Source organism: Diplotaxodon limnothrissa, linkage group LG5 (genome assembly GCF_057381915.1).
Source record: "Diplotaxodon limnothrissa isolate DT_005_m linkage group LG5, D_limnothrissa_male_GT1.1, whole genome shotgun sequence".
NCBI classification, from domain to species: Eukaryota; Metazoa; Chordata; class Actinopteri; order Cichliformes; family Cichlidae; genus Diplotaxodon; species Diplotaxodon limnothrissa.
Genome location: NC_140600.1, coordinates 11,321,663 through 11,337,998, shown reverse-complemented (window position 1 = coordinate 11,337,998; position 16,336 = coordinate 11,321,663). Strand labels below are relative to the sequence as shown.

Genomic DNA, 16,336 nt, shown 5'->3' with positions numbered 1-16,336 from the left:
ACAACAAGATTCTGTAAATCAAGTGGAACAGTTTGGTGTCTGCAAGCCTTTCAGTATACCACTAATGCTTGTAGATAATATACAATGTCTCAGCTTTAATCAGCTTTCTTTCATGTCATGTGAGACTGTGTGGAAATATGATGAGTAACACGTCACTTCTGCTGCTACACAATGACGTCATGGCCTTGTGATGTCTCTGCGGCACATGTGGATTAGCTAACTATTTCACACTTGGAGTAACATTAAGACATATGTTGTATTCTTTCTCTGCACCAACGTGTCTGCACATGGAAGTAAAGTGGACTTAACAAACAACCAACTGCATCAAACATGTCGCCATACTCTTTTGTATTATAGTTATTCTTAACACCGATGAATGTCCTTTGTTACTACAGGTCATCCTCCTCACAGCTGTGCGATCTGAGATGACCTGAGTTTGCCTGCAATGATTTAAATGCATACACAGAATTCAACAAAAGTCTCTTTATGCCCTTGAAGAGGTCTAAATTAACAACACCATCTCACAATGATACAATCCTCCAGACTACGTGACCTGTAACAGAATGTGTCATTTGTGAATGCCATTTTACTCCTTTGTATTGTCAGTATCACACTGTAGAAGTATCCAAATAGTTTGTTCAGTTTGCTATACATGGTGCTACAAGATAACAATACAAGTCTGAAATCTTGCTGTACAGTACAGTATGTATTTGAATGTATGTTGTGCAATTAATATAAATGTTTACAATATTTTTTATAATACTGGAGAGGCAACCTCATTGTATGATACGAGTTGATAAAATGAACTTATAGGGAGAAACGTAGCTTGAGAAATGTCATTGTCATTGAGATTTGTATGTTTGTCCTTATTTACATCAGAAAAGCACTTAAAGGGTTCACTGTGAAGAGCTGTGCCATGTACATTAATGGACAGTATGCTTTGCGCCGGAAGAAAAACAAAACAGTGTAATACTCATTGATGTGAAGTTTACTTCTTGCATTTGTTAGCTTCTTTTCTTTTCTTTTTTTAGCCAATACTTCCTTTTAATAGAGTGCTGATAGTCAATGTGAATAAAGTGTTGTTTGACCATGAATATGACCAGGCTTTTATTTTGAAATTGTTAAGTAATTTACTGTTTTCATGTCCAGTAGGTGTCTCTGTCTGCCCGTTTCTTTGGACAACCTATGGTGGTGAGTGCAGTGACATGTGGAAGCTGTAACCTATTTGCTCTCAATAATGTCCCTTTCACTGTAGCATCAAGAGGGTTTGTACTTAATGTAATCTCAACAGTGGAATCCCAGCAGCTTGAGATCATTAAATTGATAGTCATAGCATTCTGATTGGCACAGTCAAATTAACTCTGTTATTTCCAGTCACGCTGGCATCTCAGTCTGAATAAACATGAACGCACGCCCACTTATGCACAACTTTAATCAAACTAACAAACTAAAATTTAAAGGTGAACTTAGGTAATTTTTTAAGGTCATTTAATAGGAAATAATATATTGTGCTCATGAATATAAGTTGATTAGTGTGTAATAATGTGTTAGATCACAGGATATTAAACCATGTAATGGTTCAGAGTGATGATCAGCATCAGGTTCAAACCAGTGGATGCCTGCGATTTAAACACAACTTGGAATTAAGCCATTAAAAATACACAGGAGCAGGCTCCACTTTGTGGAGGCCGCCATGTTTCCCAGCCTCTTGAATACAGTGGCCGAAAAAGACATTACACCATCATTACACCCGGTGTTTGTGCCTGTACACTGGCTAACTTACATCGTTCACCTTATAAGTTACTTCTTTCCCTTTCAAACCATATATGTGAACATTTGTATGTCATTGTGTATTCATCATCTTTCTCGTTATGTCTTGTTGTTTTCTCTGTTTTCTCTCTTCCCTCATTTCCACTTCATCCTCTTCCTCCTCATCTCAAACCTCGTCTTCTGAACTGCAGTTAAGACTCTAACACACCAACACAAGCATAAACATGCTTATTTATTCCTGATATTGTCACAATTGCATATTCAACAGATTACACATGCCACTCTTCCATCTCTGGACAGCTGAGAAGACCCAGCTAAACAACAACAGCTGCTTATAAGCTAACATTTTGCTACTTTTATGCTTGACTGTCCTAAAATTCTCACTTTTCCTCTGATAAACAGCTTGATTACTTGATTAGAGCAGCAACGAAAACAGCAGTCTTACCAACAGAAAGGTTCAGGATATCCTCAACAACTCACCACTGTCATCGGGCATAAGTGAGCTTCACAGACCCATTGACTCCTATCAGACTCCTTTCACAAAGTTTTGCAGGCTCTTCCACAATGTATAGACGTGGACACCTGGCTGAAGAAATGGCAGGGTGAGTTATTTGTCTCATGGCAGCCACCACAGAGGATTCAGTTGTCTGCAGTTTGCAATCTACTGACATCTAGGCAAGATTTTACACACTGTGCCTTTAAAATAGCCACGGTATATTTTGATTTTATTATAGATTTGTGGAAGTAGACAATATTCTTTCTTTGTCTTAAAATGTAGTTTAAGACACAGTTTAAATAACCAGATGAACAATGGCAATAAAAGACTATTCTATTCTATTCTAACAATTTCCAAAAACATTAATACGCTGCTTTTTAAGAGAAAGCACAGGATTATCCGCTTTGATACTTTGTGCAAGCAAAGCCCTTCAGTCAGACCTGCCCTAAAGAAACCAGAGTCTAGGTGGAGGTATTGCACTAAATTAGCCAGGTAACTTTAAAAAAGAGCATGCAACAGCTTCTCTGGCCAAAAGTTAATGAACAACAATTAGTAGTACTGGCTATCGCCTGTTCTTCTGCACATGCTCTCTGTTGTGCACGATGCTGACTGTGCTGAGGGCATTGCCTGGACATGCCTTCACAGCAGTCAGAAAAAAAGTGGGAGGGACTGGTCAAAGGGTGAGCCAGTGAGAATATAGATTATATATTAGACACAACTACTCTTGAATTTTCACATATGAATCGAATAATGTATTTCAGCTGTGTCATGCAATGCAAATCTGTTGCTTGCTTAACAAACCTTCTAATAAATAGACCGCATTTGTTAAAAAATAGCAGCCTTAGTTTTATTTAACTTAATATATGAAGTGAATTGAAGTTCCTGTGTAAGTTGGCACACAAAAACCCCCTTCTAACCTTTAACATCTTATCACTTTACTTTGTTGAGCCAGCTGAGCCTTTAAATGTTTTGGCTATCTTAAAAAAGTGCCGCTTTTTCCAGAAAGCCAGTCGAAAGGCTTCAGGATGGGTGGTGTGGCGTGGAAGAGGGAGGGGAGCAGACTGGGTGGGGGTGCAGACTGGGTGACCCCCATCGCAACCTATGACTCACGTGCAGAGGCGGAGACTGCGTACGGGATTTGCCACCGGAGAGCCGTCCCGTACTACTCACTGCTCGGACAGTTCAGTGCGCTCACAAAACTAACCTTACAAGCAAGAAGAGATAAAAAAACAACAACAACAACTGTACAGTTCCTTTCGCTGGAGCCTCGTTTAAAATGTGAAGAGCATGGCCGGGACAAGGTAAGCAGACTCTTTCTTTAATTTCACAGCGGCGCGAAATGAAGTGGAGAAAGTTTAGAAGCCGCCGACGCTGAACCGGAGCCGCAGCTCGCGGGATAGTAACATTATTTTAAGCCTCTGTGGGTATTTTAAAACCTTTGAAAATAAAACGTTTTTTTAAAAATCTCTACCAAAGTCTGTTAGGGGTGACTTCTAAGTTTAACAGATTATTTAAACCGCGAAATGTTCTTATTCTTTTTTTTATTTTCGATTTTAATTATTATCTATCGTCGGTGAGTTAAAAGTAAAACATTACACTGTAGCTCGCTAACGCCTATCATGGGAAGCTAGGTGGCAAAGGTTTGACACATCCGCCCAAAGTTTTTAATTGTAGGGAGAAGCTGCAGTGTGGTGGCTGTGGTGGGAGACGGAGGCTACTTCTTAATTCTATCTAGTCTCCAAATGGGCTTCACGGGCTTAGCTCTTTGCTGTGGTTTTAGGAGCCCGGTAACCCAAAAAGAGGGCAAATGTTCCACAGTCCATTTGTTGCTCCTGTTTCTACTACTGCTGTGGCTCTCAGATTCAGCTCCACGTGTCTTAATTTCTTCGCCATCTGTTTTCACTGCAGATGTGCATTAAAACTTTGTTTAGCTTTCATCGGTTGCTTGCTTTAGTCCCCACGGTCTATTTAAAGTCACTTACTGCTTTGGCTACAGATTTTCATATGGGAACTCCTTAGTGTTGTGATACATGCAGTAAAAAGTCCAATTCCTCGTCCTGTATCTGCTGTTGAGTGCAGTCCATTAGACAGTAGCTGACGAGCAAGTTTTCGAGTCAGCTGTCATTTATATAGCCTAAAGCTGTTTATTTTGGCAGGGCATGCCAACCTGACTTCCTGGGCGCAGCAGTTTTCACCATCTCCCTGCCCAGCTGGTGCTCATCTGATGACTTTTGTTTGCATTTGCGTGTTTGCATTTGCGTGGCGTTGGTGTAAATTTCTCTATCTGCTCAGCAAATTGCAAGAGATAGATGAGATACTATAACAGAGGACAGCGATGTCGTTTGGTCAAAGTTTCCATAGTTCATGAGTTTTTTCTGTGAGATGTAGGAACCAGAGTTGAAAATGAGGATGTTGTCTCGGTGTTTACTCTGCAAGCTCACAACAGTGGGCAGACAATCGAGAACAAGCAACACATCCCCTTCAACAAGATGACTCTAAACGGTGCTTTCTGCAAAGAAGAGACCGGACGTCCATCCCAGACAGACAATAGGGAAGTTTGTTTGCCTGTTGACAGGAAGTGAAGCCTGTCCTGCACTGACATGTTATGAGTCATGGTTTGTTAATAATCGCTGTGATTTCATTAGCTTCAACGTACACATTTCCAGCTTTCACTCCTTTCCTTTCTCTGATCCCTTGAGGATCAGTGCTCTTAACACTCAGCACGCACTTTTCACCTGACTTTGATTCTCTGTGGCCTGCCACAGTGACTTTGTAATGAGGTTAAGGTGATTTGTCCAAACAAATTTATCTGTACCTGAGCAACCACTCACACTGCGAACTGTGGGGATTACAGACAGGTTTAAATCGCAGGCATCCACTGGTTTGAACCAGATGCTCATCGTCACTCAGAATCATTACGTGGCTTAATATCCTGTTGTACTTTTTAGGTCTATGACACAAATTCAAGAGTTAAAAGAGGTGAACAAGTTTATGTAACGTCAGTGAGCTAAGGTGCAAATGAAACCCACAAAGTGCAATTAACACATTGAACACAAAGAATCTGCCACGACCTGAAGATCTATTGTTGTTAGTGAAATATTAATCCTTCCCTACACGTTGAGCCCCAGCGATGGCCTCTTAAATCATAATCCACTCCTCCCCTCAGGCCTGCGCGGGCCTGGCGTTAACATCTTCACTGGCCTGCTCTGCATTTCTAATCCTAGAGAGTCTACCGTCTGCACCTTCACTTCCTCTAGAGGACAATCCGGACGTTCCTTTCCTGCGTGGCTCCTCGCTGACCCCCTTGCTTACCCTGTAGCTGCGCTCTGGGATTAGACTCTGGCCTCGTTTGTCATGTCAGCAGGGGGAGGATTCGCGGGGGATGGTGTGGGCTTAGACCAAAATGAAGTTACAAACTGCTGCTGCTGGTGGTTGTAGGCAAGCAGGTCAGATACTAATAAAAACTGCTGTTTTGACAGCACCCAGACAGCACAGGTGGAATTCTTGAGTTTATTTTATATAAAAGGGCCGATGCACAATATGTATTCATCGATAACCCTGAATGATTTTACAAGATAATGTTTAGAGATGAATGTTTGTGGTTATTAAGCACAATTACCTCGTAATAGGGTCATTCTTTTTTTGTGTGTGTGTTTGGACAAGTAACCCCATTGTTCCCACTCTGACAGCTGGTGTGCTGATAGAAAGGCTATCTTCTATGTGGTAAACACCCTGATGCTGCAGCTTCTGTTGCACATGTTCGCTCTCGTCCAGAGTCTTATGTGACCTCAGAAGCACCCTCCAACTAAGGCAGGGGTGGGCAATTCCAGGCCCCGAGGGCCAGTGTCCTGCAGGTTTTAGATCTCACCTTGGGTCAATACACCTGAATCACATGATTAGTTTGTTACCAGGCCTCTGGAGAACTGCAGGAGCTAATTTAGCCATTTAAATCCGCTGTGTTGGTTCAAGGACACATCTAAAACTTGCAGGGACACCGGCCCTCGAGGCCTGGAGTTGCCCACCCCTGAACTAAGGGAAGGGCTGAAGTTTTTTTTAGGAAGGACGGGGACTTGTGTTTGGACAGGCCTTACTCTCTCTGAAAGGGAGTTTATTGACCCTTTGGCTGAGTGTCACCTCGGACAGACAGTGAGTGTTCAGCAGAGCAGTAAGGGGGCCGGAAGTTCCCGGCATTTCTGCTGAGCTGCAGCATTCGTGGGTGAAGGCAAGATGGTGGGACAAGACAACACTCCCCATAGAGAAATCACAGAGAGCCGCTTCTCTGCATTTAGCTTGTAGGCGGATTTCAGCAAGGGTATCTGAAGTAACATTTAACAGCTAACACAAAAATGTTCTCCTGGAGCTGGTGGTGAGGTAGGCTTTTTTTTTTTTATCTCGTTCCTCATGAAGAATCGGTTTGTTGCAGTGTGGAGGGGGGTGAATGCTTTGGCATCTATATGGAATGAATTGGGGGGCCATGTAAAATTGGTAGTTGGAACGCAGCATGGGAAAAACTGGCCTTGCTGAAGGTTGGCTGTGTGACCTTGTGAGATCCAGTCTAATCCAGCGCCAGTAGAGAGGGGAAGCCGTTTCTAGTCATGGATTAGGGCAGCTGTTGAAGGAGGTCACCCCCACATCTCCTATACATGTCTCAAGCTCCGCCTCATCGCAGCACTCGTTGGCTGTGATCCCCTGTGTGGACGCAACAAAGAATTGAATGAAGTCTGCCTGTTGATCCGACAATACTCAGCATTGTTTTGTACTATTACAGGCTTCAGAATAGGGTGCATTTCACAGGCTTTGTAATGCATATGAAGCTGAGTCATTGCGGGACTTTCTTGTCAACTGTGTACTACTGATTTTCTGTTCCCAAAGAGCCTGTGTGCTGTATACAGCTGTGGTAAAAAGACTTTTTTTTTTCAGACTCCTAAGTCAGATGAGTGTGTTTGTGCCCTCCAGTTTTACAAGCAGTCAACATCTTTTGTTTGTCAGCTTTGCTCTTTTTTCCCCCAATACCACTGTTTTAAAAGACCCATGTTCAGCTCAGTTCGTGCAGGGTGATCATGCTGCACACAGACCAAACTGGACCGTCTGGTTTGTGCAGTTGTACCTGAGTCATTGCGGTAACTCAGAAATGGCAGTCTGCTCTCAGGTGATACGAGACAATGAGGTTCTTGGAATTAGGTTTACTCACCCGGGCTGAGTGATGACGACATATAGTGGTTGAGAAGTCACTTTAAGCAGAATGGTGCTGCTTTTGTTTACAAAAATGTAGAAAGAAAGCAAAGTTAGGGTTGTTGTCAGCTGTTGCTGTTCAGTTTGCTAACTTTTACTTTTGCAACAGGAACTATCAGCAACTCTCCTTTTACCTAGGCACGTATAAAGGGTCTGTATACTTCTTTGGGGAGGTCTTCTGTCTATCCCAGTTTGTTTGACCCTTGCAGGACTTTTTGGAAGTGAATCAAATAATAGGGTGCGTTCAGGAGTCTAACCCCCTGTTTATCTTCATCTTCCCATACCAGCCGTCTCCTCTCTCTGCCAGGCTTTAGCTGCCCGGCTGTTTGGTCTTAAGGTTCTTTACCTCTCTTCCCCTCATTGGCACCTGGCCTGCCTTGGTTCCCGGGTCAAGTCGTATAAGGTCGGCTCCAGTGCGTCTCACGTGTCCCTCTGTGAAAGGTGACTCCCACATACCCCTCCAAACTTGTTTCCCCATGTCAGCACACGGCGAGTAAGAAAGTGACACTGACAACTGCTGCCAAGTTTAGGAGGAAAAGGGGAGCAGAGAGAAGATCTGGAACCTAAGCAGGATTTTAAAAGTCACAACCTTTTGATCATCTGAGTAGCCATAGTATAAACTTGGGGTTTATAGAGTGATGTGGTATTGTACACAGTACGCAGGAGAGAACTGGGTGGGTGCTGTGGAGCCCTGTGGGTCCCCAGTACAAAAGACATCACAGTTAAAGTCTGAGTATAAGATGAGTTAAGAGCATCCTAAACCTTGGCATTAGCTTTAATGAGGGCTGCAGGAGCCTATTCCTCTCAAACAAACTGCCAATTTGCTTGTTGTTATATATATATATATACATTCAGTGCACACAGAGAAATTATGCCATGTGTTTTACTGACCTCTGACTTGTGGTGACACGGCAGGAACGAGAGGTGTTAAACAAAAGGCTGAAAGAATGTGTTAGTGACAGGTGCAGGACATTTTTTTTTCTGTCATCTAAAACATGTGCACGCTCCCTTCTCCCTGTTATTGTTCTGGTTACCAGGGTGGAGTCTGCTCCCACATCCTCCACAATGGTTAGCCATGTACACCTTGCCACAGCTCAGTTTTCAACAATGGACACTCAGTATACTTGTGATAAAGCTTAAAGTCAGATGCGTTAAATGATAATAATGTTGTTTTTTTGTTTGTTTGTTTTTGGGTTATTTGTTTGATCTGAGTTTTGTTGTAGTTGCACGTGTTTAAGTTGCTTCATACGGGGAAAGTGGTACAGCACTCAACGTGCCCGGTTTATGGTTACGTTCTCTGTTAGTTACAGCTACTGGAAACCCAGCCAAGCTCTTAGCAGTCAGCCCGTGTCGCTGCTGTTGTTTTACAATATTTAGATAAGCAGGTTGCCTAGCAGCATTGCTGAATAGACTTTGTACATGGTTTATACATAATCAAACAAGTCTTTTGGCAGGTCCCTCCATGCATTATATTGAGGTACAGGCCTCTGCTTGCTCTGTATCAGTAAATCACCAGAGATTTCTCACAGTTGCAAAATGTTTAATACTAACCCAATTCTGAAATAGTTTGGGAGTGTTTGTGAAGTGTAAATAAAAAAAAGAATGCGATGATATAAACCCATATTTTATTCACAATAAACCCCAAAAAATTAAATGAACAGAAATGGCTCATTCTGAATTGGATGGGATGGGAGGAAAAAGCTGAATACCTAACTGGAAACAACTGGAGCAACATTTTGTAACTAACCTGTTGCCAGTTAACATTATTAGGTATAAAATGTCCATCTTAGAGTTTCTCTGAAGTAAAGAATATTCGAGGCCAATTTACTGATCTGCCAAAAACATCCCATCTAGATGAACATCTTTTTCAGGCAAGACTGCATATTTCAGCAAGGCGATGCTGAACTGCACACTGCACCTATTCCCACACAACTGCTTCATAGTAAAAAAGTCTGGGTGCTGCACTGGCCTGCCTGCACTCCAGACCTGTCACCACTTGAAAACATTTGTCACATTATGAAATGAAAAATATGAGTTTGTGCAGGTCACACACAAAAGAAGACCCCAGGACAGTTGAGCATCTAGAAGCCTCAATCAGATAATGCGACATCTTTCCTCTCCCAAATGTCCAGCAGCTGGTCTCCTCAGTTCTCAAGACAGGGATATAACACAGTCCTAAACATGGCTTTGTCCTTATATCCTGAAATGAGTTGTGTTGCATTTTTCATATGCTTTTTTTTAAAGGTGTCGATTTCAATATCTAATGCTTTCTGTGGTCTGTTGTGAATAAAATATGGGCCATGAGATTTGCAAATCATTGCGTTGTATTTTTATTTACATTTCATCCAACCTCACAGCATTTTCAGACTTAGGTTTATAGTTTTGGGTGTGTGCAGCCAAGTGATTTTGAATTTCTTCCTTTCTGCAGAGTGAGGACTTATTTTTATGCCAGTATCTGAGGAGAAAGGATGTTTTATGTCTCTAAATAGGAAAGAGCAGCTCTGTAAATATACCGGCAAGGGGGGACCTTGGCACTTGCTGCTGTGACCGGAGTGGTATGGTTTCCTAGATGAATGGCAGGCCCTGTGCGAGCGCTCCGCCTGCTTCGGTCCACAAGGAACAGTAGAGCAGCAGCAGCTCAGAATAGTTGGTTGCTGAAAAAGGTTGGCGGTTACCTTTTAAGAGTACAGCGTGATAGATGGGAGCATAATTGTCTCACTGGGTTGTTATCTTAGTTTTGTCTAGTTTATGGACCAGTGATTTCACTAAAACCTTCACTTAGCACCGTGTTTCTGAAGGTGTGCTATCGCTCCATCAGGAATGCCACAATAGCACAGAAGCATAAAACAGCATTTCAGTCGTTATGAGATTATCTGATGACACAACGCTTAGTCTAAACTCTCCACCACCCGGGGAAAACAATCTTTTCTCCTTTCTATATGGTTTATCTTTCTGATGAAATCAACAACCACACTAGCATTTGAGTTTGTTTGAAACCCAAAGCTGCACAATGACACAAGGTTTGCTTGCTGCCCCATTTCCAGTGAATGCATTGTCCAGTCCTCTGTGTTTACCGCTGCTGGGAAAAGTGCCATTTACACTTTGGCGCTGCCTTTGAACAATGGGGCAGATTCCATGAGCTATATTCTGTTGTTTCCCTAACTCTGGGAAACCGCTCTCAGTTCTAGTTATTTTGGGAGATGACTGTAAATTGTGGATGATGGATGATAGATGTAGTAGTTCTCCTTCAAGAAAAAAAAAAGCCACTGGCACTATGTGAATGTGAGCGACTTGATGGTCAAGAAGGTGTTTTCGTGTTTTGGGTTTGGCCTCTTGGTCTCTGTGGTGGGCTATGTTTGCATAGTCTTTATTCACACTTTGACAAGTTTTATTCTTAGTTACTGTGGATAACCATAGGCTCCTGAAGGTCCTCCTAGACTCCTCATGGGAGACAGAGACCTTGTAATGTGTTATCACACATCGGAATATAAAGGATGAGGAATTTCATACTTGATTTTTCATATATTTTCACAAAACTTTCTGCCAATGGGCATCACGTGAAGAGGCAAACCGATGCAGTTTAAAAAGTCTATTTATGAGGAATAGAAGTTTCTTGAATGAGGGGTGAACCGTCTTTAAGAAACGTAAAAAGGTCCAGTCGCTTTCTTTCCAGGCACCTTAGACTGTCCATGAACACTATTCTTTATGTTGCAATCTGTAATCTAACCCCACCAAAAAGTGTTTACTGAATGCAGTCAACTCCTGGTTACAGAGTGCGCAAAGTCATAACATGGGCCTGTGGCATAAAGGTCTGCTTCAATTAGATTGAGTCTCCCCAGAGGTAAACCGGGTGCTGTATGCTTTAGTCATAGGTCCATGTGTGTAACAAGTTAATTTTAGATCAATATAAAACATTCCTCTTGGAGTTAAACTTCACTGAGCTTGTGCAGACTGCATTCCAAACCATTTATGAACATTTACAGCGTGAGGCAGATTGCCTCAGTTGTTTGGAGAGTCATGCTCTATACTTTTCTGTCTGCTTCTTCTGCAGAAAGACCACATAAAGCTGTGCAGGCTCAGATTGATTTACATGGCACCACATAAAGCAACTTTTCACCAGAAATGTGTATCAAAGAGGATCCTGTTAATGTTAGTTGGTCCACTTTTATTCATTTTTTTTTTTAAAGTTTTTCTTTGGTGCAAGTGAATAAATATTCATTTTCATTCATTTTAGTGAGAAATCAAAGTGTTTCGACCTCACTCCTGGTATGTCCCACTGAAGAAAAGTGCCATTGTATTAGGCAAACCCAGGTAATGGCTGTGTCTCTGTTTTCTGAGTGCTCCCCAAAATGATTTCAAAACCTGAACACGGCCCTTCTTCCTGCTTATCAGGTCGTGTCAACAGAGCACAGCAGGCTCGCTCTCAGCTCTAACTGCTGTTTATTTACCCAGAGGGAACAGTCCTTATGAAACAGCTACACCCCGTGCTGCTTAACTTGTCATGTATGGTGTTCACAGTGCACCATGAAACCCTCGTGTCCTGTCAGGGTGTGTAGGATGCAGGCCATTATGCAAAATCCCATGCTGGTTACTTCACCGTCATCACAGCTGTGGGACACTGGGAGATAACCCCCCCCCACACACACACACACACACACACACACACACACACACACACACACACACACACACAAAAATGCCGTGTCGGCTTACTTGAAACATGTTACTTGAAACTCAGCAGTTTGTAAGAAATAGGTTTATTTGCATCCAAACACTCCATTTACAGAGAATAATGACAAACACCGAACTGAATAACAGGGAATGCGGCATGGGAAGATCAGTTTCTCGGTTTGGGAACGCCTCTTTTGGAATACAGACAGGAGCAGTGAAAGGATGAAGGCTCTGGTATGTGTGGGGTGGCATTGACTGTTTGGCCTCTGCTTTGAATGCCCCCATTATTTGCAAGGCTTCCCGCCCATTAAGTGTTGTGGATCTCATCGCTCAGAAAATAATTTTGTAATACTTGCGTCTCGTTGTGGGGAGACACACTGTAGTCAGTTCCCTGCTCTATACAGTCGTGTCTTTTTCCCTTTTTTTGAGTTTCTGCTTGCTCTGATCTCAGGTAGAGTTAAAATGCTGTATAAATAGAACCTGCTTGTTGAGTGGACTAAGGTTAGCGCTGCTTGACTGCTGTGAAGGATTGGACCAGATGGTTTCCCAGCATAAAGCACTGGGACACATGGGAAGACAGTATGTGGAAGGCTCCTATAGTCTCTCCATGCCCTTTCTATGTTTACCTGGTTGTTAAATCAAGATATGAAGAGCCTGTGGCTCCTTCTGGCAGCACATAAGAGAGTGATTGATACGTTATGCTTGATGAACAGGTACATCAGTGTTAACAGGGAACAGCTGTTCGTCCCAGTGAGTTTCGGCCAACTGGGTGACATTGTAAATGTGGCAGAGCTGCCTGGCACCGTGCTCCTCTGTCTCTGTTTCTGAGACAGGGTTGCACACAGGGTTGTTTTGGCAGGCGCCTTGAAGCAAATGTGGATATTTGGTGAACATTGTAGGCAGTCTTATCCCTGCTAAGCTTCTTGCCTGCTCTGATCATCCCAGGTAGCCTGGATGGTGGAGTCGTACCTCTAACAACCGTGACAGGGAGAAGAAAAGCTTTTCTATCCTAAGAAAGCTGGGAAAATATCCAAGCCTCTACCAGATTGTTGTGACACTAATTCCTCCCCAACTGATACTTTGCTCTCAAAGATACTAGACTAGTGTTAGGTGGGACACTAAAGAATAGAAAAGACCTAACCTTGCCAGGACCCTCAAGTGCTCAGTACAAGAAGAAAAAGGCGCCTTGTGAGTTTATTTTGAGTCCTTCCTTTGGCTCTCGTCTAGACGTTTACTGTGATGCTGAACCTTGGTAACGGTCTCCTCGTGGCTGTTTGTAGCGTTCCTGTTCCCACATGGATTTGCTGACACAGTTAAGGTCTCCTTTGGGGAACTAGATCAAAGGAGACATAAACTAGCTCACTAAAGAGTTGCATGACCTGGATATATAGAAACAGCGAGCTAAGGTCCGACTTATTTATAGACGCTGATTTTATGTAGGTACTGTAGCTACACCACATAACCTTAATGTAGCATGTTAATACTATTTCAGTGTCCGACTCGTTAACGTAGTGTCCTGTCATTTCACTGAAATTCAGTTCAGGGTCTCTGCATATGTAATCTGTTTTCCTCTTAATCTGTACCCTTTTGCCTTATTACTTTATGCAAACAGGGCTGTCTTTTACTCTGATTCTCTCTCTCTCTCTGCCTCTGCCCCCTCCCTCTTCTCTGCACTGTCTCTGTTTTCGTTGTCTGCGTGTGTTGTGCTGAGCTGGCTGTTGTCAGTCTGTGATTGTAGTTGAGCTTTGTGGTTTTTGCGTTAGTAGCACTCGGAGCGTATGGTTCTCTTTGGGCCCTGCTGACTCCGTGCCTGGTGCCTCACTGAGTATGTCCACCTGTCTCCTTACTCGGGACATACATATTTGCGCCATCGCTTTTGCCGCTCCACTGCATAGAGATGACATCACCGCTAACACACACATACAGATGGATGCATGTAGGGAACAGGGACATTAACACAGTCTCCATATGGACAAGTGGGCAGGTTCGAGCCTCTCGTCTGTCAAACAGTGCGAGTTGTTTACTGCTTGTCGAGTTGATTAGTACTCAGGCATGTGGCCTCTAATATGTCCTCATATCCTGTAGGTGATCTGTTGCCATTTTAAGCATCTAATAACAGCTTTTCTCTCTGTGCTTTTGTTTCTTTTCTTTTCAGCTGTGATTGGGTGGAGATCTTGGAGCCACGCTCCGGTGAGCGCATGTATGTGAATTTAACCACTGGCGAATGCGGCTGGGATCCTCCGCCTGGTGTTTCTGTCCGCCAGGCAGACGGCAACCAGTGGTGGGAGTTGTTTGACCCCCACAGTGGCCGCTTCTACTACTACAACTCCGCAGGACGCCGCACAGTCTGGCATCGACCCCAGGGAGCTGATATAGTGCCCCTCTCCCAGCTGCAGGCCATGAAACGATGCAGCGAGGCCAGGCAGCCTGGAGCGGGTGTGGATAGGCACCACCATGGGACCTCAGGGAGTGTCAGCAGCGTAGGGAGCCAGGGGCGTTGCACCCCTCTACCTGAGCGGGACAGGGACAGCCCTCTCCCTCGAGCCTTGGAGTCCAACGACGAAACTGCCAACCCTGAGCTGGACCTGGCAGCAGACAGCAGATCTCAGGGAGATGGTAGCAGCACCGAACACAGCACAGATGGTGGTAAAGACCCGCAGAGGTAAGCCTGACTAAACCTTAAGTAGCCTTCTACAGCATGTCTGGAAAGAGAATTGTGCTTAATCATTAGCGGCTCATATTACCTAGAGAAAAGTGGTGCAATGTGATAGGCATCAGTGCATGTGCCATACCCAATTGTAAAGGCTTTCAAACGGTTATGCTATGAGAACTTGCAGGATTATTTTGACTGTTGACCACTTGGGCTGGACTCAAACTGCTTTCTTGTTTTCATTCTCACTTATCTGAACATTCCATATGTCCCATGTTTCCATAGTATTGCCTGTGAACCATGCTCAGCCATTTCAGCAAATCGCTACCAAATGGGGAAAATGGTCAGTTATATTACAGAGCATGACATTTCCCCTCACGCTAGGGTTACTGGTGCAGAACGGGCCCTAACAGTAAGTCATTCAGAGACCCCATCATGTGCTTTGCTTTGTGGCCTCATCCAAACCACCGTCTCTTCCCTCCAAGCTGGATTCCACACATGCCACTTCTGTTTCCCCTGGCACATGGCCACTGAGGCCATCTTAGTGTCCTTCTGTGCGCTCACCGCCACCCTGCTCCACTGCGCTCTGCTCCTCTCTGCCCCAGCCCTCATTTCATTTTCCTAAAACAAATTTCAGCCCCTGGTTATCATAGACTGTAACGCCTCTTACGTGCATGCATGAGAGGCATGTGAGAGAGTGTTGTCTGTGGTTAATAACAAGCAGAGCCACTATATTCGAACTGCTTGTAAACAAGGTTGACCCTGCCAGGTTTCTGTGGTTCTAGGCTTTGCTTCTGCCACACTTTTGCCTTCAGGAGTTTGCTCCTTTGACCCTTTAAGAGTAATTAAAGCTGGTGGGGAAACTAATTAGTTAAGCGTTGCTGCTGAACGGCAGTGCTGGCGGCCCCGTTGTTTTTTGTGTGTGGGCAGTGTTAAAACTCCTCACAGGGTCCCACTCTGCCCCAGTGATTCAACCTTTCCCAGAACCCTTTCTGTCTTTCTTAAAACACTGGCCAGCTGTGTTCAGCCGAGTTAGGATCAGGAGTCTTTAGCTCACTGGGGATCGATACCCTACTTAGCCATATGGCCCATCACGTGCTCACCAGCCTGTGTCTCTTAGCAGGTAATGAGAAACCACGACAAAAGACACAAAGAGGGTAGAATGTGACAACTCAAAATGGATAAAAACAAACTCTGAGAGATGCTTGTCTTCAATTAGCGGTGCACTTTATTAATAATGACAGGAAGAAATGTGTGAGAAGAAGAGTTGGGGGAGGCACAGTGGTTTGAGTTGGGTTGGGTTGGAGTCATGTCATGAAATTTTATCCTGGATTTCAAGTATTTTGAAAACAAGATAATTGAGATAAAGTGATTATTGTACCACATTTATTTTCACAATGTGGCTTCTGTCCACAATCACAGATCTCCTCTGCTGGTCTCTTAACTTTTTTCCATTTATTTTCATATGAATTTTCTTTCAAGTTTGAGGAAATAAGCTCTTAAAAGTAATGTTTTTA

The 16,336-nt window shown here is 43.5% G+C and overlaps 1 protein-coding gene across 2 annotated transcripts in view; it reads left to right on the top strand.

The window, feature by feature from the left end:
• The first annotated feature begins 3,416 nt into the window (after nucleotides 1-3,416).
• Nucleotides 3,417-16,336, top strand: part of arhgap46a (Rho GTPase activating protein 46a) — a 30,090-nt gene continuing 17,170 nt past the window's right edge. For both annotated transcript variants that reach the window (XM_085353044.1, XM_085353043.1), the window contains exons 1-2: nucleotides 3,417-3,567; nucleotides 14,325-14,831. In XM_085353044.1, the coding sequence (XP_085209170.1) occupies nucleotides 3,554-3,567; nucleotides 14,325-14,831 (521 nt within the window). In that variant the 5' untranslated portion in view covers nucleotides 3,417-3,553. The remainder of the gene's footprint in view (nucleotides 3,568-14,324; nucleotides 14,832-16,336) is intronic.